This window comes from Propithecus coquereli, unplaced genomic scaffold (assembly GCF_000956105.1).
Source record: "Propithecus coquereli isolate 6110/MARCELLA unplaced genomic scaffold, Pcoq_1.0 Scaffold435, whole genome shotgun sequence".
Classification (NCBI taxonomy): Eukaryota; Metazoa; Chordata; class Mammalia; order Primates; family Indriidae; genus Propithecus; species Propithecus coquereli.
Window position 1 is genome coordinate 2070505 of NW_012150119.1, and position 26696 is coordinate 2097200.

The window sequence follows — 26696 nt, forward strand, 5'->3', positions numbered from 1 at the left end:
CTGTGCTCTTTTTGACTTTTGGATATAGGCATTTATGGAAATAAAGTTTCCTCTCAGGACTGCTTTGGCTGTGTCCCACAGATTTTGATAACTTGTGTCACTTTTGTCATTTAGTTCAAAGAATCTTTTGATTTCCATCTTTACTTCCTCGTTTATGAAGGAATCGTTCAGCAGAAGGTTGTTTAATTTCGATGACTTGGTGTAGCGATGAGAGTGTCTGTTGGGATTGATTTCTATTTTTATTCCACTGTGATCTGAGAAGATGCATGGTATGATTTTTATTTTTTAAATTTTTTGAGGCATGCTTTGTGTCCTAGAATATGATCAATCTTAGAGAATGTCCCAGGAGCTGATGAGAAGAATGTATATTTGGTGATTTTTGGGTAGAATGTCCTGTAAATGTCAGTCAGGCCCATTTATTCTAGAGTTCTGTTTAAGTCCATTATTTCTTTGTTAATTTTCTGTTTGGAGGATCTGTCCTCTACTGCCAGTGGGGTGTTGAAGTCTCCGACTATTATGGTGTTGCTGTCTATCAATTTGTTTAGATCAAGTAGAGTTTGCTTTATGAATTTGAGTGCACCCAAGTTGGGTGCATACATATTTAGAATTGTTATGTCTTCTTGTTGAACTGTATCCTTCACCATTATATAGAGACCCCCTTTGTCTTTCATCACTTTTGTTGATTTAAAAACCAAGTTGTCTGAGATCAAAACTGCCGCATCAGCCTTCTTTTGGCTTCCATTTGCTTGAAGTATTGATTTCCACCCCTTTACCTTGAGTCTAAATGCATCCTTGCAGGTTAGATGCATTTCCTGGAGACAGCAGATGCTTGGCTTGTGTTTTTTTTTTTATCCTTTCGGCCAGCCTATGTCTCTTGAGAGGGTAGTTCAAGCCATTCGCATTTATTGAGAGAACCAATAAGTGGGGTGAATTACTGTTCATTCTGTTATTTTGTTTTCTCTCTTGAGCCATTGTGGAATCTAGCCTTTGATCTTTAACTTTTGAGTGGTTTTACATTCGAGAGTGTTTACTGTGCTGATCCTTATGTAATTCTGTTTTGAGTACTTCTTGGAGAGCTGGTCTTGTCTTGATGAATTCCCCCAGTCTTTGCTTATCTGAGAATGTCTTTATTTCTCCTTCATATATGAAACTTAGTTTTGCAGGGTACAAGATTCTAGGCTGGGCATTATTCTATTTCAAAAGAGTGAGAATGGGGCCCCAGTCTCTTCTTGCTTGTAGGGTTTCAGTTGAGAAATCTGGAGTTATTCTGATGGAGTTTCCTGTGTATGTTACTTGTTTCTTTCGCCTTACAGCTCTTAGAGGGGCCTCTTTAGTGGATATTTTGGTCAATCTGATGACTGCGTGACATGGTGTCTTCCTATTTGCATTGAATCTCCCTGGGGTCCGTTGAGCTTCTTGTACCTGTGTATCTAGATTTTTAGCAAGGCCTGGGAAATTCTCCTCTAGTAATTCTTCAAATAGCTTATACAGCCCTTGAGTGTTTTCTTCTTCACCTTCTGGAACCCCTATCACCATCAGGTTTGATTTTTTTTCACATAATCCCACATTTCTTGTAGGCTTATTTCTTTTCTCTTAATTTTCTGTTCGATCTCTGTGACTGACTTATTTAATTGGAAGGAGTTGTCTTCAGTCTCTGAGATTCTTTCTTCTGTTTGATCTACCCTGTTCTTGAGACTTTTCACTGTGTTCTGTGGTTCCCTAAATAAGCCCTTCATTTCCAGGAGATCGGTTTGATTTTTCTTTAATATTTCAATTTCTTTAGTGAATTTTTCTTCCAAGTCCTGGATTTTTTTTGTGGTTTCTTTGTGTTGGTTATCCCCTTTTTCTTGCATATCATTGAGTTTTCTTACCATCGACATTTGAAATTCTTCTGTTATTTTAGTGTTCTGAGTTTGGTTAATGTCAATTGCTAGGGACCTGTTGTTCCTCTTTGGGGGTGTGCTTTCCGTTTGAGTCTTCATGCTTCCAGAGTTCTTTCACTGGTTCCTTCCCATCTGGATCAGTTGTTCCTTCTTGCCTTTAGATTTTCGTTTGGATAATGACACACCCTGTTTAGTCTCTGAGCCAGTAGGTGGTGTTAGTGGATGAGATTCGACCACACCCTTTATGATGAATCAGTAGCTGCAGTAAAAGGGTGTGCAGAATGACCTCCCTGTCAGTAGGTGGCACTTGCTGGGAGGAGCAAGCTACAGTGCTGTTTTTGGGTCCTGTAGCCAGCTCTTGTTCCTCTGGAGAGGCCCTCTTGTGCCTCAGGAGTTGGGTGGGTCCCTAGGACTTCCAAGTGTGTCCTTATACTCCACCTCAGTGGGGGAGGTCCAGGAGTGAGTCTGGGTGGGGCTGGGTTGGGTAAGCCTGCCCTCAGGTCCACAACTGCTGTTAGCAGGGGTCAAAGGTCTGTTCTTTGTTTCTGTACAAAGCTGCTGGGAAGGGCTGAAATGGCTCCACTCAGCTGAAAAGTCTGGGCTTGGGAGGTCGGGCTGTCCGAGACCCGCACTCTGGAGCAGGTCTCACTCCCCTCCACCCTCCCCCACTCCGTGGCCTCTCCCAGGCCTCTGCCAGCAAACAGGACCTCAGGCCAATGGATCTCCCCTGGCTGTGACGTGGGCCGGGAGGTTCCCTACCCAGGATTGCAGCCTGAGCTGGGTGCACAGCCCTCTTTTGGGAAGAGGGTTGCCACTCAGGCACACTGATCAGTCCCTGAAGGCACACACTCCTCAGTAGGCTCTTTCACAGATCTCCCTTCCGTGCCCAGGGGCAGTAAGATCATGACCTGGGTGTATGGGGTCTGGTCTGCAGGCCTGTCCCCCTGGGCCCTGGAGATCAATCCCTGACCCTGCCAGGGGGAAGGGTGCTGGTCTCGAATCACCTACAGGATGCCAAAGCTGGATCGATTTCACTCCACCTCAGGATTTGCCCCAGTCTCCTGGAGTCCCCAGGCTAGCAGCACCTGAGAAGGCTGGCGGTAGGGAGTTCGCAGTCTGATTACCCCTCAGTCTGCCGTAGGGCCCCAAAAGGAAAGGTCCCGTTCCTTGGAGATGTCTCTGAGTGATGGCTAAATTGTCTTTCTGGGCACCCACAGGTAGGGAAGGGGAAGGAGAGAATGGAGCAATGTGGCATCTGCCAATAGGCTCGGGTCTGCGCGCTGGGAGGTGCTGCGAGGGAGCTAGGAGCCTGGTGCCCTGTCCGCAAGAGGCTCACTGCTTACTGGTGGCAGCCGTCTCTGGGCAGGTGTCAGCAGGTCTCTCCAAGCGCCTAGGAACCCACCAACAGTCCGAGATTCAAGGGAGGGGAAAGTTATCTGCTCCACCTACCCTTGTCGCCGTTCTCCAAGCCTCTCGCGGACGTTTCTCCTTCCAGTTCTCCTCTGCAACATCTTCCCGTGGAGTCTACTGTAGTTTCAGGCACCCTTCCTTCCGACCTTCACCTGATCTATGTTTTTCTGCTAGTTTATTTTGTTCACTTTCTTCTAAAATTTGTCTTTTTTGCAGAGACACTCTGACTGGCGGCTTTTCTCGTCTGCCATCTTGGCTCCTCCCCCCACCCCCCAAGCTTTTTAATCTAAAAGTTTTCTAGCTTTTCCTCTGGGGAATAAATTTTCACTGGAAGCCCAATGTGTTCCACGGTTTTGATGAGTTTTAAAGAGCTCTATGAGGCAGAGTGGCAAGAAATGTCTAGAAGGGCCCAGTATTCCTTCCGGAATCATTATTCCCCCATGTCCTTGCAGAGACTTAATTTTTGGATTAATTACTATTTATAACAGTGGTTCTTAAACATGAGCAGGCATCAGAATCCCATGGAGGGCTTGTTGAAACAAAGATTGCTGGGTCCCACCCTTCAGTATATTCAATTCAATAAGTTTAAGAAATTGCCAATGCTGCCAGGCTGCCACTTTGAGAATCCCAAATGTAAAACTTCAAATCCCATCATCCTACAAATTTCTGCTATGCAGAATATAGAATCTAAACAATTCCTTCATGATTTTCCTGATTTCTTCCCCTGTGGTTCCTGTACCCCCCTCAGTGGGGCCTTATTCCTCATCTTCATGTGCTAAGGGAGTCAACAAACTTCTCCTGGAATCCAGGAACTCCAATTTGGGTTTTGTCCCTCCTCTTCCATCAACCAGCAATGTACTTTCTGTTGTTTTCCAATGTCTTAGTTTACTGCCTATAGGTTCATCTGTTTGGGGGGAGATAATTCTGTCCTTCTCATTAGCATCATCCTTCCTCACCCTCACCCATAAGAGTACCATAAGACCAGGCAAGAAGAGGACCAAGATGGTGGAAGGTGGAAGTCTCACTATACAAGGGTAGAACACTTTGAGGCATGTAACTTTTGAAGACAAGGACAAGTGGACGGGTTAGATATATGTGTTAATAAACCTCTGGACAGTATTATAAATTAGATCAATACTACTGATTTCTTCCTAACACCCACAGACAAAATGAAATTATAATAAAGATAATTCTAAAGCATAGAGCACTTTGGTAAAGTTGTTAGCCAAGTGGGATGCTGGAAGAAAGAAGGGTAGCTTGGGGCAAGCTATCAAGTATGAGGCAGGCTCAGAAAGAGGACACCAAGGACAAACTTACCTTAGATAAAGGAGTGCCCAGCACTGGCCAATCTCTCATAACCTGGGCATTAGGTTAGTACTTTCCCATTACTATTCTGCTACATTATAAACTTGATTAGGTTTATGCAGGCTGATCTTGGAGCTCAATTACCATTTAGGGTGTTCTATTTAAAAAAGTGCTTTGAGCTATAGTCAACACACTTGAACACTTCAGACACAAATAAGATAAGAAGTGACTCTGCTAAGTTTATTTCAAACAAGAGGCACCTGAAGTTAATTTTTCACCCATATGACAAACAACCCATGTAAGCTCACTGGCCCCCTATGCTTCTCCCCTGCTCTAACAGAAGACCTGCTCTAGAGCCCGGCTCTAAAAGGCTGATCCAAGCTTTTTCCATGAGCAATGACTGCAGCTAATCCAGTTAAATGCTTCCCAGATAGCACTTCTAAAACTGGATCTCCAATTGAAGACGTTTTTCCAATGGGTCCAAAAGGAAAGATGGGCTGGGACATGAAGAGTACTCTTTCTCCTGATGCAGAAGCAAGAAATTAAGCCATTGTGAAATCCAGTATATCCTTCAAGTTCAAGACCAGGTTCTCTCCTCTCCAATCCATGAAAAAAAGAGAGCAGGGATAGAAACGTAATTCCTCCAGACAGAGCTGAGTATTTTTTAAAGGGATTGTGAAATAGAAACAGGATAACAGAGTTTGTCTACTGATTATTGAAAGGGCTTCTTTCCTAAGTGGGATTTCTGATGTTTGTCAAGGCTTGAGCTCCAGCTAAAACTTTTCCCACAGTGGGAACATTTATAAGGTTTCTCTCCTGTGTGAACCCTCTGATGTCTATTAAAGTTTGATCTTTGAATAAAACTTTTCTCACAGATGGGGCATTTATAGGGTTTCTCTCCCGTGTGGATTTTCTCATGGTGGCGCAATCCTGAGAAGTCACTAAAGCCTTTCCCACAGTAATCGCATTTACAGGGCTTCTCTCCTGTGTGAGTTCTCTGATGCTTCACAAAGTCTGAACTCCGCAGAAAGGCTTTTTTGCAAATGGGACACTGAAAGTACGTCTCTCCGGTGTGAGTTCTTTGATGAAAAACAAGCTGAGAATTCCTGTAAAAGGTTTTCCCGCACTCCCTGCAGGTGGGGAGCTTCTGGGCCATGGGGGCTCTCAGCTGCCCTTTCTGGGGGGCGTCTCTCTTCTCCTCAAGCCACATGGCGGGCAGTTCTGGGTGAGGATTAGGCAAATGCTGACCTAGTTGTTTCCCAGAATTCCTTTCTTGAGAAGATAGTTGTCCCCCTGGCCCCTCATCCTGAAGGTTTTCTGGGGCCTCAGGGAGAGTCTCTCCTTCTCCAAAGCACCCTGGCTCATCCTCGCTGAAGAAGCCCCTCAGGGAAGCCTGGGAAGATGCCCCTCCTGAGGCCTGACAGGAGGCATCCAGAGGTTCCTGGTCCCTGTGATTTTCCAAGTTTAGGTTCTCTTTGTCATTCTCTTGTCTATCTCCTAAAAGAAGAAAGAAGATGTGAAATGATTCAATGAATATTATACCTTGTTTTCTAACTCATATGTCAAAGCCAGGGTTGTCATAAAATACTCATTCTTTTTACCAAGAGAGCCTCAGTGAGTGAGGAAGAAAATAATCATTGAGCCTGAATGCCCGCCCAGGACTCACCTCACTTGCCCAGAGCTGAGAATTTTTAAATAACACATGAGGGCCCACGGAGTGCTTTTCTGATCCCTCCATTAATAAGTAGCACATATTTCTTAAGGCCCAGGAAAAACGAGTATTTTATATGCAAGTACTACTTTAAAAATAATTAACTTTTATCTGATTATATAAAAGATAAATATGATCACTGGAAAAAATTTGGAAAGAAAGAAAAGTATCCAGAAGAAAACCAAATCAACCTCAATTTTACTACCCAGAGACAACAACTATGAGCATATATTTTAGTCTTTTTAATTTAACCAACATATTTACATGTATATGCTATTTTCCGACATAACTGATATCATATTGTATATATAGTTCTATATCCAGCTATGTAGCATTTAAGTTGTAAATGGTATTGATCAATTTAACATGGATTCTCACATTCACAAGAAACCTAAAAATCCATGAAATGCATTAATGTGTAATTTTACTACGGTTGCAATGCAGTGAAGCTATAGTATAAAAGTGAATCTCTCAGTCTATCTTTGAATCTAGCATTTACATGTGCTTTATTAACTCATTAGCTGTTAAATTTGTTTTTCTCATCATAATTTAGGTTTTTGGTTATTTCCATTTAATGATGTATATGGTAAAGATTTCTATTTTGGTGGTAGGATTTTCAGCTTTTATAAATTACTTTACCCCTATAGATCTAAAAAAGCTATTTACCTCTCTCTTTCATGTATTAGTGTAAGACACTAATTATCTGCCAGAGATCTAGGCATCTGCTAGAGAACTAGAGCTGAACTTGTTACTTCACAAAGCCTTAGAACATATTCCTCTGAAATGGCAAAGCTACTTTCTCTTGTCTTTAAAGAAGTCTTTATAAATATCATTTTGAAGAACTGAGTAATGGCCCATCATAAAGATATCACAATAAAGACATAATTTACTTAAGAATTCCCCTGCCATGGAAATCTAAGTTATTTATTGTGTTTTTGCTATTACAAATAATGCTGTGATAAACATTTTTCCTCATAAGTTTTTGCCCATATTTCTAATCAATACCTTAAGTAGAAGAATTACTGTGTCAAGAGGCATAAACGGGCTCTTGACACCTCCTGGCAACCCAATTTCCAGAATGACTCTGCCATCCTCTGGTATGTGAAACTGGGCAGAGAAGGAAGTGAACAGTCAATATTAAGTACTGAAGTATATTCAATACTTAAATATTGAATATTTTTAAAATATATGCCATTCAGATGGGTGAAAAATGGTTTTTCTTTGTTTTAAATTTTAATTTGTAAGTTATGTAACGATGACTCTTTTTCACATTTATGAGTTATTTTTCATCCTAAGACTGCCGCCTATTTTTTAGTGGGAAAATCATTTTTTCTTATCAACTTGCTTTAACTCTTTCTATATTAACAAAACAAATCATCTATCTCTCATGGTCATGAAAAATGTTTTGCACCAATTTAGTTACCCTAACTTTGTTTGGGGTTATTTTCATATATAGAAGTTGTAGGTTTTTTTCTTTTTAAATATACTCATGTCTATGAATCTTTTCCTTAATGATTTTTTCCATTGCTTTTATACTTCTAGAAATCTTCCCCACCAGGACAAAATCTGAGTATCTACTCAATCTCTTTATTATTTTATTTTCATATTATATCTCTTTTTAACCTATTTCCAACTCATTTTGGTACATAATGTAACAAAATCTAAATCAATTCCTTTCCCCAAAAAGTCTTTTTTCCCAACCCTGCTCATTGAAGAACAGCTCCTCTCCATGGACTTGTGATGCTTCCTCCCTGAGCATACGTTAAATCCTTTACAGACCAGAACTTCTTTTGAGGCTCCCTTTTCTGTTCCATTGACCTATGCATCTATTTTTTTTTTTTTAATTTTATTGTTTTAGAGACAGGGTCTCACTCTGTTGCCCGGGCTAGAGTGCAGTGGCACAATCATAGCTCACTATAACCTTCAACTCCTGGGCTCAAGGGATCCTCCCGTCTCAGTCTCCCTAGAAGCTGGGACTACAGATGCACACCACCACCCTGGCTAATTTTTTTATTTTTTGTAGAGACAGAGTCTCACTATGTTGCCAGGTTGGTCTTGAACTCCTGGGCTCAAGCGATCCTCCTACCTCAGCCTTCCATAGTGCTGGGATTACAGGGGTGAGCCACTGCGGCTAGCCTATACATTTATTCTTATATCAGTATCACCCTATTTTAACGATTTAACTTTAACATAGATTGTTAACATTTATAGATCTAACATTCTTCTTTCAAGACTTTTTTTTTACACTATTCTTGCATGTTGTATTCTTCTAGATTAACAACTTAGGAATCATTTTACCAAATAATTATTTTAATCCCTCAGGATTCTGATTAGAAGTGTGGTATATGGCTTAGTATATGGCTTTTTGAGACTGACCCCCTGCTGGCCTGCTTTAACTATGAGCTGCTCTTCCATATGGTCAAACAAAACAGCATATTCACTCTCATCTGTGACTTTTGCCCCTGGTGTGAGTCTAGATCTGGCAGGCTGGTGAATTATTGTATTTTTCAGACCAGGCCTTTCCCATCTGGTTAGGTAGCTTCCACACTCATCTGGGGTCTCTTCCCTACAACCTGGACGCCTGCATCGACTTACTACAGGCTCCTCTCCTCCGAGTGTTCCCTTACAATCTGTCCTGCACATTGCTACCAGATCGATCAACATGTGGAAACATACCCTTTCTCTCAAGAACCTACAATCACATTTTTTTTTCTCTTTTGCCTATCACGGCAAGCTGGCCTTGTAGACTCCCCAGTCTAGTTGAGGTAGGACCTAATGGGGTCATGTCAGCAAGCGTGATGAAGGAAAAAGGAAAAAACAAACAACAAAACAGAATGAGTGAAGACACAGTATACTATATACCACAAATAAGATCTGACTGCAAGGAAGTATAGGGGAAATCTCTGTACCTTCCACTCAATTTTGCTATGAACCTAAAACTGCTCTAAAAATAAAGTCTATCCAAAAATAAAATCCTACTGCAACAAACTCTAAAGCAGTATTTTCAAACTTTTCTGATTACTACCCATAGTAAGTGCTATGAACTAAACTGTGATCCCCCAAAATTCATATGTTGAAGCTCTAGTCCCCAGTGTGATGGTATTTGGAGGTGGGGCCTTTGGGAGGGGATTAGGTCTAGACAAGGTCATGAGGGTGGAGTCATCATGATGGCATTAGTGCCCTTATAAGAAGAGACAAGAGAGAGCTGTGTCTGCTATGAGACACAGCAAGAAGACTGACTTTGGCAGGCCATGGGGCACCTTAATCTTGGATTTCCCAGCCTCCAGCACTTTCAGAAATAAATGTCTGTTGTTTAAGCCTGTGGCCCCTGACCCCACACCAGTCTTTGGCCTGTTAGGAACCGGGCCACACAGCAGGAGGTGAGCAGCGGGCAAGCCAGGGAAGCTTCATCTGTATTTATAGCTGCTGTCCATGGCTCACATCACTGCCCGAGCTCCACCTCCCTGACGGGAGATCAGCGGCGACATTAGATTCTCATAGGAGCGTGAACCCTACTGTAAACTGAGCATACGAGGGATCTAGGTTGTACGCTACTTGTGAGAATCCAATGTCTGAGGATCTGAGGTGGAGCTGAGGTGGTGATCCAGTGCTAGGGAGCGGCTGCAAATACAGATGGTCATTAGCAGAGAGGTTTGACTGCACAGAGACCAAAATAAATCACTGTCTCCCATCACACCCAGATGGCTGTCTAGTTGAGGAAAACAAGCTCAAGCTCCCCCTGATTCTTTATTAGGTCAGTAGTATAATTATTTCATTATATATTACAATGTAATAATAATAGAAATAAATGTAATGCATTTGAATCATCCCAAAACCATCCCCTCCCAGTCCATGGAAAAATTATCTTCCATGAAACCAGTCCCTGGTGCCAAAAAGGTTGGTGAGCTCTGGTTTAAGCCACCCAGTTTATATGGTATTTTGCTACAGCAGCCCTTGCTAAGACAGAAATAAATACATTTATATGAAAATATCATACACGCACACCTATTTGAAACAAATATTTCCTGAAACACTACCCACCTCTACATCTGATACTTTCTATTCAATTTTATTGTTTTACTTTTTTAAATGCTGGTTACAACACTACGAAATGATTTCACAACTCGCTAATTGGTCATCAAAGGCAGTTTGAAAAATACTGTTTCAAAAGGAATCCCTGTGTAATAGTATAATGATAAATATATTGCTTAAAATTAAAATCATGTGTCTCAGTTGATGATTGCTCTCTCTGTGGTATATTAGCAAAGGAAAATAATTAGATCCCACTGGGGAGAAAGAATGACTTGTTACACAATTCCCAGTATTCCCAGCCTTGGTCCTTTTCTTCCTCTAAGGTTCTGAGATTTATTGTATATGTAAAAGAATGCTGGGGGTGGGTGGCAGAGAGGGGTGCTTGGCAGTTAGGTTTTACATAACCGCAATGTTTAGAAAGTATAGAAAGCAAAGGATGACTGCTATCATACAAGAGAACAAGTTCGAATTTCCCTTCTTCCCTAGTCTTAAAATATACGATTCATATAATGTGTCTGTTGATGTTGCTGTGTTGGGTACACAGAGATGAGATAAAACACAGTTTTCTGTTTGTTTTATTTTATTTTGCTAAGGGTAGATTGGTTACTTTTCACTGTAACAAGAATAAGAGAAATATAGTTACTCTGCACCTTCTTAGTAGGAAGGTTAACAATGGCTGCTACATAATCTTTTCTGTAATGGAATTCTACCCATATCTGTTTTTCGTTTGTTTCTAAGAGATGGGGGTCTTGCTCTGTCGCTCAGGCTGGAGCGTAATGGTGCAATCATAGCTCAATGCAACCTCAGACTCTGGACTCAAGCGATCCTCCTGCCCCAGTCTACAGAGTAGTTAGGACCACAAGTGCACACCACCACAATTGGCTAATTTTTTTTATTTTTTGTAGACACAGGGTCTCACTATGTTGCCCAGGCTGGTCTCAAACTCCTGGCCTCAAGCGATCCTCCCACCTCAGCCTCCCAAAGTGCTGGGATTATACGCACAAGTCACCACACCCAGCCAAATTCTACACATATCTGTATTCATATCCATCTAAAAGATTAAAGATAGCAGATTCACGTGTGGTCTTCCTTCTGTGGTTAAAAATATGTGTCTCTAGCCCTATAACCAGAGACGTGGAGACCCAATCTTGGTATTCAAAATGGACCAGCCAGATCATGACTAGTTGTAACCAATGTAATAGAATACACCACTCCCACCTCCCCCTGTTACTTCCTCTACCACCTCCAATTTAATGACAGGAGGTCATAAATGGTTCCAGACCAATGAAATATCACTCACCTATGCAGGTGGGTCTTGGGAGCTTCTCGTTGACATGAAGGTGCAGTCCTGCCAGCTCTTCCCCGTATTCTGCAGAATTAGTCAGGTCAGGTCTGGAAGTGGAAATGCCTGCTACAGAGAGAGATAAGCATGTAGGCCTGTCTTTCAAAGGGGCACCCTAAACAGGAAGGACAATATGAAGGCTCTGGAGACCACTTAGGAAAACTCATCTTAAAACTGTGTGTGGGGCTTATAAGATACCAGTACCCACAAGATGACCAGGAAGGATACGAGGTAAAGGCCACAAAAACAAGAGTCTGGGTACGTCACCCAAAGGGCCTGCAGACCACCTGGCAGGATGGTGCATGACTGGGACCCCACCTATGGTTGGCTGGGGCAGAGTGTTCAGTAGGAAAGAGCATGGACTCAGAGCCAGCAACAACCAAGTTCCATTGTAACTCAGCACTTACGAGACAGGTAACAGTGAGCTTGATCTGATAGTCAATTTCATCATCTTTAAAATGGGAATGCCATCACCCACTCCATAGACCGATGAAGCTACTGTATGGAATGTACCCACTACACTTCCCAGCACGCGGAACACTTTCAATACGAAGAAGCTCTTACTATACATAACTCTGCTATCTCCAACTTGTCCCAGTTCCCAACCATGTCTGTATGATTTCCTTCACCTAGAGACTTTAAGTTGAGCAGACATTTCTATGAGCACATGGAATATGCCTAACAGTGTTCCAGTCCTTCCATGAGGCTAACCCATCCCCTCACCTCCTGAGACCATTTTCCCATAGGTCTCCAGCATGAGATCCCAGTATTGCTCCTTTTGAGTGGAATCCAGGTGTCTCCACTGCTCCTGGAAAAAATACAATACCATGACTCCAGGGAAGGTTTCTGGACCTGGTTTCCCTGCCAAAGGAAAGCTGAGAAGAAAGAAATGTGTCATGGGATCCTGGCCATCAGAAAATCTAATAAATCGTGGGAGAGTAGTTCCAGGGCCAAAAAGGCCAACAGCAGTATGACAGTCCCTATATCAGTATTTCTTGCCCTGGTTAGAAGATATTTAGGATTTAAGTTCTGTGTGTTTGTTGTTGTTTTTTTTTTTTTCAGGTGCACGTATTTAAGAGTGGAGAACATACAGAAGGCAGGAGCCTTTTCTATACTGTTCTTTTTTTTAACTTTTTCAAGTGCTTTTAGTAGGAGTCTTTGAACAGTAAGAGCCTGATATTCTCACTATTAATTAAATTCTTAAAATTCAAGAGGGAAAAGAAAGAAACGCAAAAGGAATTTCTTGAGAAAACAAGTGCAAATCAGTGAAAAGGTGGGAAGAATCAACAATGAAGTCAAATGCACTGGAAGCCTTGCCCTCAAACAAAGACTGGTATATCAGAGAAGAGAAAGATGTTGCAGCCAATACACACTTGGAATCTCCCGAAAGTTCTGCATTTAGGGTCTAACATAAAATCAGTTTTCTTCCCAGTTAGTAGGAAATTGATGGGTTCTCTGGAGCAAGGTGTTCCTCCATTATCCCCCAACGGAGTTCTTCTTTTCCTACGGAACTACAGACTAGAGACTTAAAACTAGGAATGCCACATAGCCAGGGTCTGTTTTCGTGACTTCAAATTTTAATCTCTCCACCAAAAGGCCAGCCATTAGAAACTCAGATTGTATATCAGAGTGACTAGCAGCCCATTCTGTTGAGTCAGATACACTGGGTTTCAAGTCCTGGCCTTGACACATTCTAGCTGTGTGCCCTTGAGCAAGTTACTTAACCTTTCAGAGTCTCAGGCCTCACCCAATGATAGTACTGAAATCAAAATATTGTTGGAATATTTGGGATAAATAACGCACTGTCACCTGTTTTCATAGCACACTGTACTCATCCTTCATAGCATTCATGACAGTTTATTCAATATTTATGCACACACATAAGTATTTGATTAATTATTGCCTCTACTCCGTGAGAAAAGGACTCTGTCATACTCTCCACTGTGCTTTCAACTAGTCCCCAAGACCCTGCCGGGGCAGAGCAGGCACTCCATGTATGTTGTCAGGGTGAACTAAAGCCCTTAGAAAATAGGTCCTCAGTAGACAGTATATATTATTACTATCATATGCAGTCTCTCAGACTCACCCCAAGGGTTTGCAGAGACAAAGGATTCTGTGCCACTTGCAGGAACCCCCAAATTGACAGCCACGCACTATGTCATGAATAGCCAGGTTTCAGGGAACAGAAATGAGGAGAGGAATTATGAAGTCATCTTCCTATTATACACAATATAGTACTACTCAGGGAAAGCAAGAGGGGTTGGGATTTTTCAGGCGGAAAGGATAGGATAGGAACCCAGAAAGTGACTTCAATACACTTAACTATATATTCAACTATTAATTATAACCACATATTAATATGAATTTTAATTAAAAATGTTTAATTTTTAAAGTATAAACTTGCTAGCAGCAGCTTATTTTGCTAATCTCCTGTAAATGAGGCTATTTTAACAACCTCCTGAAAATAGCCAGTTTGAACAAACACTGCTGAATGTAGGTGTTCTCAGTCTTTGTGGTCAGAACACACAGACCCTTGCTTCAGTGCTAGCGGTGAAAGGGATGCGAATGCCAAGCACAGTAATATCAGACCGGCCGGTTGTCTGGCTTGCTGGACACAGGGCCTATTCCACAGGCACAAAAACAGTAGCTACTAAGATCAGTACAAGGCAAAAAAAAAGGATACAGCCACCAAGGGTCACAATCAGCTCATTCAAAAACCAGAAAAGTTGCTTCAGGAGCCTCTGACCAGGGTACTTCAAGCTTAATATTACAAACTTACTTAAGGAACTGCCAAGAAGCTGGGGATACTTGAATAAAAACCCCTACTTAAGAGGCAAAACACCAATGTCAGTCATCTTGCCTTTTTCTCATATTTATAAGAGGAGGAAAAACCTAACTTTCTATTCTGGAAGGACAGAAATGTGATTTGATGGAGAAATTATCTCTATATTTGTGAGGAACTAGCACCATCTTGTGGGTCTAGGAGATATTACCACAACTGACTGACTTGCACAAAGTTATTAATACTTAAACTGAGTTCCTTTCCTTTGGGTTTGAAAACACGAGAATGTGAGTAAATACATCCCTGGAGTCTACGTGAGGCTCCAACTCAGTCATGGTTTCTAATAATGAAGTACTATTTTTCTAATAATTAAGTATTAATAATACCCTATCATTCTGGCATTATTCATGAAGTTCCTAATTTACGAAAGAGTTAGAGGGAATGATTACTAACATTTAAAAATTACATTTACTTTTAAAGGATTCCACTAGATATCAAGGTCTTTTTGATGCAGATAATTGTTGTTAGTTTGGGGGAGGGATATTCAAATTGGGTAGGGATATTTTTGTTTGTTTGTCTTCAGTGGTTGCTAATCAGTTAACAGCTGAATGTAGGGAATTACAGACACACACACACACGTATATGTGTATGTAGTTGTAAATAACAAATTGGTACTGCTGACAATATTGAATCTTTTGATTTTAAGTTATCGAGAACAGGGTACCTTGAAAGCAGCAAGAAGGGTACCCTCAATTCACCAAAAAGGTATATCCCTCCCTGTCACCTCCCTTTCCCCCTCCCTCAGAATAAACTGTGACATTGGTATTCTAGTCTTTACGTCTCAGACCCTCCTCTGAGGTACTGTATTGAGCACCACCTACTGTCTTCTCTATTTTCACCTTCACTCTAAAGCTGCGGTCCCCAACCCCCAGGCTACAGATGGGTACCAGTCTGTGGCCTATTAGAAACCGGGCCACACAGCAGAAGATGAGCAGCAGGTGAGGAAGCAAAGCCTTCATCTTTATTTACAGCCACTCCCCATCACTCACATCACCACCTGAGCTCAGCCTCCCCTAGCCCCAAGTCTGTGGAAAAATTATCTTATTGTTTTATTGTCTTCTATGAAACCAGTCCCTGGTGCCAAAAAGGTTGGGTATCTTGCGAGGCAATTCCCAAGAAGAGTTCCCTCTAGGATTTAAATAATGTTTCAATTAAGGTACATTAAGTTCCTGAAAATTTTTATTTTTACCAAATTGAACTTTGCAGAGTTGTTAACTACATGATCAAGATAAACCTGTAACAGAGACTTTTATCTACAGTAAAAATGAAGTAACAGAAACTAGATTTACCTTCCTGCCTGAAACTGAGAAAGAGGATAAAATATATGAAACAATGGTTTTCAGACATTGCACATTATGCAGAACAGAGCAGAATGAGATCCCTGAAAGTGGGGAAACAAATTAAGTGAGATAGTTTCCAAACTTACTGCCTAGAGAGAGGATCTCAGCAGCAACACAGGAAGGGGGAACCCAGGCCAAGCCAGGCAGCCTCTCTGAGTTGAGCCCAAGGAGCTCAGAGTCTGAGAAGGCCAAGATGGTTAGAGACAGCAAAATCAGAAAATCAGAGAGGAGGGACCTGCACAAAGAGACAGCTCTCGAGATCTACAGAGGGTCCCTCTAAAGTTTGGGAAATAACCACCCGAAAGAATCAGAGGAAATAATCCCTTGAGCTCATACAGTGCTGGGAATTGTTCAGATTTCCATCAGTGAGAGTGGGAAACCTGGTACCAGACAGACTATTCAGAAGGGTATGACCTCGGTAGTGGGGAAAAATTAATCCTAGACTAAAAGCTTCTCTGGTGCCATATAACAAACTATGTGCAAATAACTTAACAGCATCCCAAAGCAAAGCTCGAGAACATTTATAAGAATACAGAAATATCCTGTACCCAACAAGGTAAAATTCACAATGTCTGATATCCAATCAAAGATTACCAGGCATACAAAGAAGCAAGAAAACTCATCCCATAATGAGATTAATCAATCAAAACTGACCCAGAACTAATACAGGTGATAATCAGTAGATAAGGATATTAATACAAATATAACTATATTCCATATGTTCGAGAAGCTGAAGGAAAGACTGAATACATTAAGTATAGACATGAAACTTCTAGAGATGAAAAATACATCTGAGATGAAAAATATACTGGATGAGAATAATAGCAGATTAGATACAGTAGAAGATTAATGAAGACATAAAAATAGAAACTGTCCAAAATGAAACACCAAGATTTTTAAAAAGAAAAACAAATCAGTAAGTTGTGGGACAACTTGAAGAGCTCTACTATTAATATATGTATATATATTATCATTATATACATTCCACATGTACTATTCTCCAAGTCCCCAAAGGAGAAAAGAAATAAGGGAGACGGAAAAAAACAGTTGAAGAAATATCGCCAAAAATTTTCCAAATTTGATGGAAACTATAAACCCACTGATCCAAGAAGTTCAATGAACTCCAAGCATAATAAAGATGAAAATGACTCCATGGCACATCATAATCAAATTGTTTTAAACCAGTGAGAATATACTAAAAGAAGCCAAAAAAAAAAAAAATACATTATATGCAGAAGAACAAGAGTACATTTGGCATGATTCCATTTTATATAAAATTCTAGAATATACAAACATATGGTAGCAGAAAGCAGATCAGTGCTTGGCTCAGGAAGGAGAGGGGTTGGAGGGGCATGAGGGAAAGATTACAAAAGGCAAAAAGGGAACTTAAGAGTGCAGTGGATATGTTTATTATCTTGACCATAGTCATGGTTTCACAAGTGTATATGTATGTCAAAACTCACCAAATTATAAATTTCAAATATGTGCAGTTTTTTGTTTGTCAATTATATTTCCACAAAGTTGGCGGGGGGGAAGATTCACCTGTCCCACTTTAGATATAATCATTCAAAATCTCAAACAGACTCCTTTATGGGTGGCCTAGACTAGAAAATGAAGTAGTCTTTTCTTAGCATAACCCAAAGGTAATAAAAGAGGAAAGATGGCCACTGACAAGATTTGCCTCTTCACAGCAACTTGTACCTTCTTCCAGAGGCCAGATTCCATTATTTAAGATGACAAGTAGAAAATATTCTGGCTTGAAAGAAATATTAAAACTCAGGGGTTCATTACACATTTACCATAATTTGTTATCCTAGCTAGGCCCTCCTCTCTTCTCTTCTGACACTGTGTCCCCTTTCAATCCTCCTGAGTACTGCTACACCCTTGAAGCCTGGATTATGGGTAAGAGAAGCAGGGAAACCTAGCTCACCTGGGGTGCTGCTGGGAGAAGTGAGGCCCCAAAGTCCTGGTCTCTGATGAGCCTGTCCTCAGGCTGGGCAGGAAGCTGGGAAGTAGCCAGAGCTGAAGTGAGAAAAGGAAGTTTTCAGAATCTAAATGTCTTCCTTAACCGTTCCCCAGAGGGCACAGATAAAAATCTTTACAAATTAGAATGATACCTGCTCTGTCATTCACATTTGAAGAATTATATTTACCTCCCTAACAAACTCCAACTCCCTCCAACCTTCCGGTCTCACCCATATTTTCTCCTACCTCCACCTTCAGAACCAAAATCCAAATAGTCTGGCCCAGTCATAAAGTGGCTTAAAATACAGACCTTGAATCTCCAAATCAGAGTGGTTTATTTAGGTCTACCCTGTTTCCAAACTTTCCAGAGACACCACAATCTGAGCAACTTATCATTTCAACTCACACTTAGGACTACTAACCACAGTCCCCAAAATTCTCCAAGAGAGCACCACACACCACCATGAATAACTGCCCTTACCTAATTCTGGTTCCGTATCAGACTCCTCTTTCACGATGTGGCTCAGAAGCTCCCCAGGCCCTAAGGGTGAATTCTGAAGTCCCAACTCCTGAGGCATCACGAGATGGGGCTCCACTTCCCCTACTTGGCAGCTTGGAGATTCCATCTTCTCTGATAAGATTTCCTGCCCTAGAACTTGGATGCTGATCTAGAGACCATATAGTACTAATTAATGAAGGATCCAGAGCCAGATTTCTAAAAGATACAAAGCAAATCCTCTATACCAGATCATAGGCAGTCTTCAGGGGCATGGAGTAGAGAAAGAGAAAATCAGCTTTGATTTCTAGTCCAGCAGGATCAGTGACTCAGAAAGCACCAAAAGCTGAGGCCTGAATGAGGCCTGGGAGACCTTCAGGACATGTCACTAATGTGCTTCTTCTGGATAGTCCCCACAAATTGAAATTTAGGCGTCTCTTGAACAACTTCTCAAACATTCTAGTCTAAAGATGAACAGGATGGGAGACTTTATCTTTAATCCCCAATAGCTAAACAGTGTTGAGAGTCAGAGAGAGTCTTAGAATTAGGTGAGGTATGGGAAAACCCAGATGTGGTATAACAAGAAATATTAATACACATTTGGTCTTTGTCCCTCAGTTCCTGGCATAGAGCTCCTAAAACCCTTGTAATTTCCTGAGTGACAGGAGTAAAAGCATTTTTGTTATTCATAATGAGTCCTTTTCAACCATACTTGAGTTTACGCTAAATGAGGTGTCTTGGGCCCTTCAGGATGGGAGCTGGTTGCCAGACGAACCAACCATGTGATTAAACGGTTGGAACTTCCAACCCTACTGCCCAACTTCTGAGGAGGGGAGATTTAATCAACTCTGCTGAAATAGTGAAACCTCCATAAAAATCCCTAACTGATGGGGTTCGGGAAGCTTCCAGGTTGGTGAATTCATTGAGGTTCTGGTAAGGTGGAATGCCAGAAGACATGGAAGCTCCATGCCCCTCCTCTATGCCTTGTCCTATGCAACTCTTCCATTTGGCTGTTAGCAAGTTATATCCTTTATAATAAACCAGTAACAGTGAGTAAAGTGTTTTCCTGAGTTCTGTAAGTCATTCTAACAAATTACCAAACCTAAAGAGATAATTGTAAGAACTCCCGCATTCGTAGGTGGTTTCTCAGAAGTACAGGTGGCCCCTGAGACTTGAAATGGCATCTGAAGCGGGGAGAGGTGGTCTGGTGGGACTGAGCCCTGAACCTATGGAGTTGTACTAACTCCAGATAGTTAGTTTCAGAATGGAATTGAACTGCTGGACAATCAGTTGGCATTAGAGAATCAGAGAATTGGCTGTTGGTGTGGATACATTTCATGTCATAAGTGATATCAGAAAAAAGACAACACACCTGATGAGGACCCTAGAGGAAGTCTGTGCTTCACTCACAGATCATAATACTCTCTGCTTACCCACTGCCACAGTCTCCGGGGGTCCCCCTTCAAGCTCTCCACAAGGGTCACTGCCTCTTCTCCACTGCCTGGACACTGTTTCCGAACCCACATCTGGATCTCCCCAGGCAGGATGGTCAGAAACTGCTCCAACATGAGGATCTCTAGGATCTGCTCCTTGGTGTGGACCTCTGGCCGCAGCCACTGGAAACATAGCTTCCGAAGTTGTCTCAGGGTCTCATGGGGCCCGGACATCACCTGGTAACGAAACTGCCTGAAAAGCTGGCGTGCAGTCTCGGGGCTGGAGAGTTCCTCTTGAAGGGCAGCATCTGGTCCAGAGAACTGGGAGTCCTCGGCCTTTGCCAGGGATGGCAGCAGGCCTAGGGCCTGCCCCAGGTCAATGGGCATCGTCTGGCTGGGCAAGTCCTTTTGGGTGAAGTGCTTCTGGAGTAGAACTGTCTCTGGGGAGAACTGGGTCTTCTCGGGAACACTAAAAGGGAAGGAGGTCGAGTGCTATACAGAGGAGGAGGACAGACATATTTTCAGAAAGAACAATACCTGAGAAGCCTTGAAGTCAACTATGAATCTTCTGAAATTGCTCAATGAATATACGATTCTATTTTTAAAGACTGTAAACTTGAAGACGCAAAGCAAAACACTAATACCATATCTAAGCAGCCACCATCACCCTGCTCATTTTATAAGAGTCTCACTTGGTCTTCAAATGTCCAGACCAAAAAGAAGAATGAAATGTACCAAATGAGGCATTTTCACTACAGGTTTCCAGGTCAATGGCTCTTCTGCAAAACAATTCTATATCTGCATCTATGTATATCTTCATACTAAAAAATAAAGCTGGACAAAGACATTCATGCCCTAGGAATAAAGGCTAATGTTGAAATGATCAGATGCTTCCATAATAAATAGGAGCTTGAAGAAAACAAATTAAGACTTCTCGAAAAGGCATAATGGAATTTCCAAGTGACCTCTTTTAAGTGCCATGTTGAAAATAGTTCCATTTGAAAATTTGTGAAAAATGTGTCATACCTGAAACTTTCAACCTTGGGGTTAAGGAGGGTTTAGAACAAATACTGACAACCTCAAAAATACTCCTATGGCCTTGAAATACATAATCACTATTTTATGTGAATGGTATCAAAATTTAGAAGACCATACTAAGACAGTAAAAAGAGAAATATTAAATGCCAAAGTTAATATTAAGATATTTTAAAAGGATCATGCACTATTTCTAGTTAACTTTCTTGCAGGTAATTCTAATGTTGGATTATTGGGTAAATCTCTAAATGTTATGAAGGGGCTGAAGGTCATTATTTCTCCATAATGCTAATCACAACATCAAAAAAACAGCGAATCACTTGGGTGTCTGGCTTAATCACAGATCAATACAATACTCTAGCTTTCAACAGCTGCTTATTTCTTAAGGTGTAAGAAGCAATGTCCTAATCCCTACCACTTCACCCAAATAATGCACTACATAAGAAAATCATTTAAAAAACAAAAAAAAAGTAAAAAAGCAAATTTTCCAAAGATCCAAAAAAGAAAAAAGATCAAAAGGATTCTAATTGACCCTTGAACAACATAGAGGTTAGGAGTGCTGACCCCCATGAAGTCGAAGTATACAACTTTTGACTCCCCCAAAACTTAACTACTAATAGCCTCCTATTGACTAGAAGCCTTACTGATAACATGAACAGTTGATTAACACATATTTTGTATGTTTTATGTATTATATACTGTATTCTTACAATAAAGTAAGCTAGAGAAAAGAAAATATTAAGAAAATTATAAGGAAGAGAAAATATATTTACTGTTCACTAAGTGGAAGTGAATCATCATAAGTCTTCAACCTTATCATCTTCACATTGAGTAGGTAGGCAGGAGGAGGGAAAGGATGGAGAGGAGGGAGAGGAGGGAGAGGAGGGAGAGGAGGGAGAGGAGGGGGAGGTGGGGAAGGAGGGGAAGGAGGGGGAGGAGGGGGAGGAGGGGGAGGAGTAGTTGGTCACGCTGTCTCAAGGGTGGCAGAAGTGGAAGAAAATCATCATGTAAGTGGACCCACATAGTTCAAACCCGCGTTGTTCAAGGGTCAAATATAATCTAATATCACGTTTTTTATATGGACCTCACTAAATTTATTTTTTGTCTGAAAAGAAAACCACATATTTCATTCATATATTCATGCAGCATCCAGTGTGCTAGAATAACATATATTAAGTGCTTGGCAAATTGTTTCTGGCTATGGCAGTGTAACTGGTAATATAGACTAGCTCACCCACTGGAATCAACTACAAACCTGGAGAAAACACATAATGCAACTGTTTTCAGGCACTGGACAAGGCAGGCAAGAACGTCATCTCTGAGAGAAAAGAAATTCATGAGCCCCAGGATCATCCTAGATGTCTGCTTGGAGACAATTTCCCAGCCACAGTGCAGGTACTGAGCTTAAGCAGAGCACAATGGTTTCACTAAGCTGAGGAGTTAGAGATCAGAATTTGGAGCTGCTGAAGTGGCTGGAATCTGAAGCACAAGGCAGAGAGGGACCTGTTGGGACAGGGACAGAAGTATGAATGTGATTTCCCCTGTAAGTCTTTAGCGAAGGGATGGACTGCACATGAGCAGGGTAAAACTGCAAGTTTTAACTGAGAGAAGTTGCTACAGGGTTAAGAGCAAGGCAGAAACACAAAAGGCCGATCAGTAATGAGAGACACTGGAGTTTTTGACCATCCAGGGTAGAAAAACCTCATTAACACCAAAGGCATCCCAAGATAAGAAAAAAGCTACATGTTAGGAGTAAAGATCACACCCTAGAATAAGGCCTAAATAAAACCTAAAAGCAAGCCTTAACAAGATCTACAGGTGAGACCCAGCCTAGTGGTCTAGTCCCATCAACTTAGAAGGACCTGGGAAACATCTTGGACTTTCCAAAGAGTTGCTCTATCAAAGCATAAAATTAAGCCTACCCAACTTGAAAGTGATCAGTCAGTAAGTGAACTACCTGCTAACACAAAACATCAACACTCTTCAGAAGAAAATAACTGAACCCTTAGTATCTACAATGTGTCATCCATAATACCCAGGATGCAAGCCAAAATTACTAGATATGTAAAGAAACAGGAAAATGTAACCGAAAGTCATAGGAAAAAGTAGTCAAGAGAATTCCAAAATGGCCCAATGATTTAGAGAAAAGCATAATTTTAATGAGAAAAAAGATAGGACTTTCCACAGAGAAATGAAAACTAAAAAGAAACAAACAAAAATTCTAGGGAGAAAAAAACCCTGCAACCCAGAATTCTAAATCCAGGAAAAACATTCTTCAAAAACAAAAATTAAAATACTGTATACAGTTTTCACATAAACCAGGAGAATTTGTCACCAGTAGATATGCATTACAACAAATGCTAAAGAATATTCTTCCAGTAGATGGGAAACTCAGATCTACAGAAAGGAATGAAGAACACATGGTTAAAATCTGATGAATAAATATAAAATATGTTTTTTTATTCTAACTTCCTTTGTTGTTGTTGTTGTTGTTTTGTTTTGTTTTTTGGGTCAGAATCTTGCTCTGTTGCCTGGGCTAGAGTGTTGTAGCATCAGCCTAGCTCACAGCAACCTCGAACTCCTCGGCTCAAGCAATCCTCCTGCCTCAGCCTCCCCAGTAGCTGGGACTACAGGCGTGCGCCACCATGCCTGGTTAATTTTTTCTATTTTTAGTTGTCTGGCTAATTTCTTTCTATTTTTAGTAGAGACGGGGTCTCGCTCTTGCTCAGGCTGGTCTTGAACTCCTGACCTCAAGCAATCCTCCCACCTCGGCCTCTGAGAGTAGTAGGATTACAGACATGAGCCACCATGCCCAGCCTCTAACTTCCTTAAAAGGCAGCTGACAGTTAAAAGCAAAAATAATGACATATTACAATACAGCACAAGTAAAAGATTAAAATAGCACAAAGGAGAGAATAAATGGAATTAATCTCTTCTTGTATTATTGTATTGGTGAAGTCCCAAGTGAGAAATAGGAAGTCCCAAGTGAGAAATTGGGAAGCAATTGGTGGGAAAGTGTCAGGTGGGCAATGGGAGTGTAAAGGTGTTGAGAGGTATGAAATGAGAAATATGAATTGTTAAATATAAAGTGGTACAATATTAAAATAGACTGATAAGTTAAAGTAAACTTTCATAAGTTAAGGATTTATTTTGCTAGGTTTAAAAATATTATAGAAGAGATATTGCTAAAAACCTAATAAATGAATACCAAAAAAACTCAAAAATCCAAAATGTGATAGAAAAGGATCAAGAGAGAAATAAAAGCCAGAAAGGTCAAATGAAAAGTAAGACAATATGGTAGACTAAAACTCAACCATATCAATAACTATGTTAAACGTAAATGGACTAAACACTCCAATTACAAGGCAAAGATTGTCAGATTTTAAAAAGCAAGATCCAACTATATGCTGTCCGCAAGAGACATTTTAAATATAAAGACAGCTTGCTAACAAACAGATGGAAAACATATTCTATGCAAACAGCAAACATATGAAAGCTGATATGGATATACTAGCATGTGACCAAGCAGACTGGAAGACAAATAGAAAGACTCATTATGAGAAATGGGTCAATTCATCAAAAATATATAATTGGTGTGGGGCTATATTAATACTGACAAAGTAGATTTCACAATAAAGAGAAATAAAGACATTTCATTATAATAAATGGGTCAAATAATCTAGAACACATAAAAACCCTAAATTTATATGTACCTAATATCAATTCCAAAGGGAAAAATTTTCAACCATAGTTGGAGATTTTAACAACGTTCTCTCAGTAATTGATAGGACAAGTATATGTAACAAAAACCCCCAAAAAATCAGTAAAGATATAGCAAATCTGAACATTATCAACCAACTTGCTCTAGTTGACATTTACAGAACATTGGACCCAAAACTGTAGAATATATGTTCATTTAAAGTATGTAAGAAACACTCCCCAAAACAGACCATACGCATAAAGTTTCCAAAGACTGATGTCTTAAAGTATATATTCCCTGACCACAGTGCAATTAAATTAGAAGTCAATAACAATAGATATCTGGAAAATCCCAGTTTATAGAAATTATTAAATAACACTCCTAAATAATATGGTCAAAGAAGAAATCACAAAGGAAATTAAAATATATTTTCATAATGAATGATAATGAAAACACAGCTTATCAAACTTTGTGGTAAACAGCTGAAGCATTGCTCAGAAGGAGACTTAAGTTTCAAATAATTATGTGTTTAAAAAATGAATATACAAAAATCCTTCACTATGTAAATCTAATCTATTTGGCTCATGAGTTTCAAATAACAAGTAGCAAGATTCCAGATAGCAAGATATTGATCTGTAAACTTATTCAAATTTATTCAGTTCCTACATTATGGTAGCAGTTTAGGTAACATTTAAGAGAAATGACATTTAGGAAAAACTACAGATTTTATAAATTATTTAAATCTGATGTTAACAATTATTATGCTCCCAGACAGGGGTAAGAAAAATGTCCAATTATTCAAAATTAAATTACTTTATAGAGGGTTTTTAATCCCAATGACTTCTTGAGGATCTGCTCCCCCATTAGTTAAGAAAAAAATTTAAGGTTATCACAAATGTATACTTGTTATACTTATGAAAGCTTTAATAAACAGAATGAATTTTTAAATGTACAGTCCAGGTAAGTATACTTGAGATACACACATAAATTACAAACATGGCTACATACATAAGTAACCATTCGTGAAGCACCTACTATGTATCAGCACATTATTAGGCTCTGTTCTTGTCATTTCTAATTCTCACAAACACCCTGGAAGGTAAGTATTAAAGTTTACAGATCAGCTAGCCCAGGCAACATAGCGAGATCCTGTCATTAATTAATTAATTAATCAATCAACAAATCAGGAACTTCTAAGGCTCAAAGGCAGCAGCCAGATTCAAACCAAGAGAGCTCGAAAGCCTTCGCTTTGGGGAGGAGAGTTGCCAACGTTTGGTGATTTGTGGGTTGTCACAAGCTGGGGGGAGCTAGTGGCATTTAGCGCACCAAGGCCCGGGCAGTGCTGCCCATGGGAGATGTAGTCTCTACCACGCGCCCTCCAAATGCCGATGAGGGAGAAACCCCAGGCGTCTATCTTGTCGGGTTCCCTCCTCCTGAGGATCATTTTCACCCTTTGCGGGAAGCCGAGGGGAGGAGCCCGTTTTCGGTCCCAGCGCAGAGACCCGGCCGGAGCGTCCGGCGGAGCCCACAGGCGCAGGAACGCGGAGCCGGGTTGGGGTTCAGGCGAACCCACGCACCCAGGCTCCACTCGCAGCCCCAGCCGCCCCTCCCCCGCCTTCGCCACGTCCTCGCGGGCATACACTCCCAGGCGCACAAGCGCGCGCGCCCGCTGGCCTCGCCCCAGCTGTCAGGCACCCAGCCGAGTCCCGCGAGGACGCGGGTGGCGCCAGGCTTGACCCGGGGCAGCCGGAGACCGGGCCCGCCCAGCCCGCGAGCTCACCTCAGCCCGCGGCGCCGGCTCCGGGCGCATTTCCGGGAGCTGGGCGGCTGCGCGCGCCGTAGGCGGCCGACGAGCGGCGCGTGACGCTGGGCGAGACGAGGAGGCGGGGCCTAAGCCGGGGCCGAGGCTCCGATTGGTCGCCGGGGCTGCTCCGTCCCGCCCTGGCGCCGCGGCCCACCAACCTTCCCCGCCTGTCAGGGCAGCCCTAACAAGCGCCGCCGGCAGTCCCTGTCTTCGTCTGCTCGTGGGTCCTGCGTTCCTTCACTTCTCACCGGCCATTTATTTCGTGCCTACAGTGTGCCAGGCACTCGGCCAAGCTGTGCGAGTTCTCCAAAGAGCCATTCCCTTGTCTATTCCCAACCCCTCTGCCCAGCTCCACACCCAAAGCTGGAATTCTGCCATTTTTCCCGGGTCTTAACCCG

At 41.4% G+C, this 26696-nt stretch overlaps 1 protein-coding gene across 2 annotated transcripts; it reads right to left on the minus strand.

Annotated features, from left to right (window-relative positions):
• Positions 1-4812: 4812 nt before the first annotated feature.
• On the minus strand, positions 4813-26347 carry ZNF18 (zinc finger protein 18). 2 transcript variants are annotated; one of them, XM_012653951.1, is made up of 7 exons: positions 26275-26347; positions 19760-20228; positions 18312-18498; positions 17796-17887; positions 12407-12491; positions 11642-11749; positions 4813-6095 (listed from the first exon to the last, which is right to left on the minus strand). In XM_012653951.1, exons 2-7 carry the CDS (start codon positions 20144-20146, stop codon positions 5311-5313), a joined length of 1644 nt encoding a protein of 547 aa, XP_012509405.1. In that variant the 5' UTR covers positions 20147-20228; positions 26275-26347; the 3' UTR covers positions 4813-5310. The 2 variants fall into 2 exon arrangements, with proteins under 2 accessions (XP_012509405.1, XP_012509404.1); XM_012653950.1 differs by having other exon boundaries at positions 11642-11752.
• Between the last annotated feature and the right edge of the window lie 349 nt (positions 26348-26696).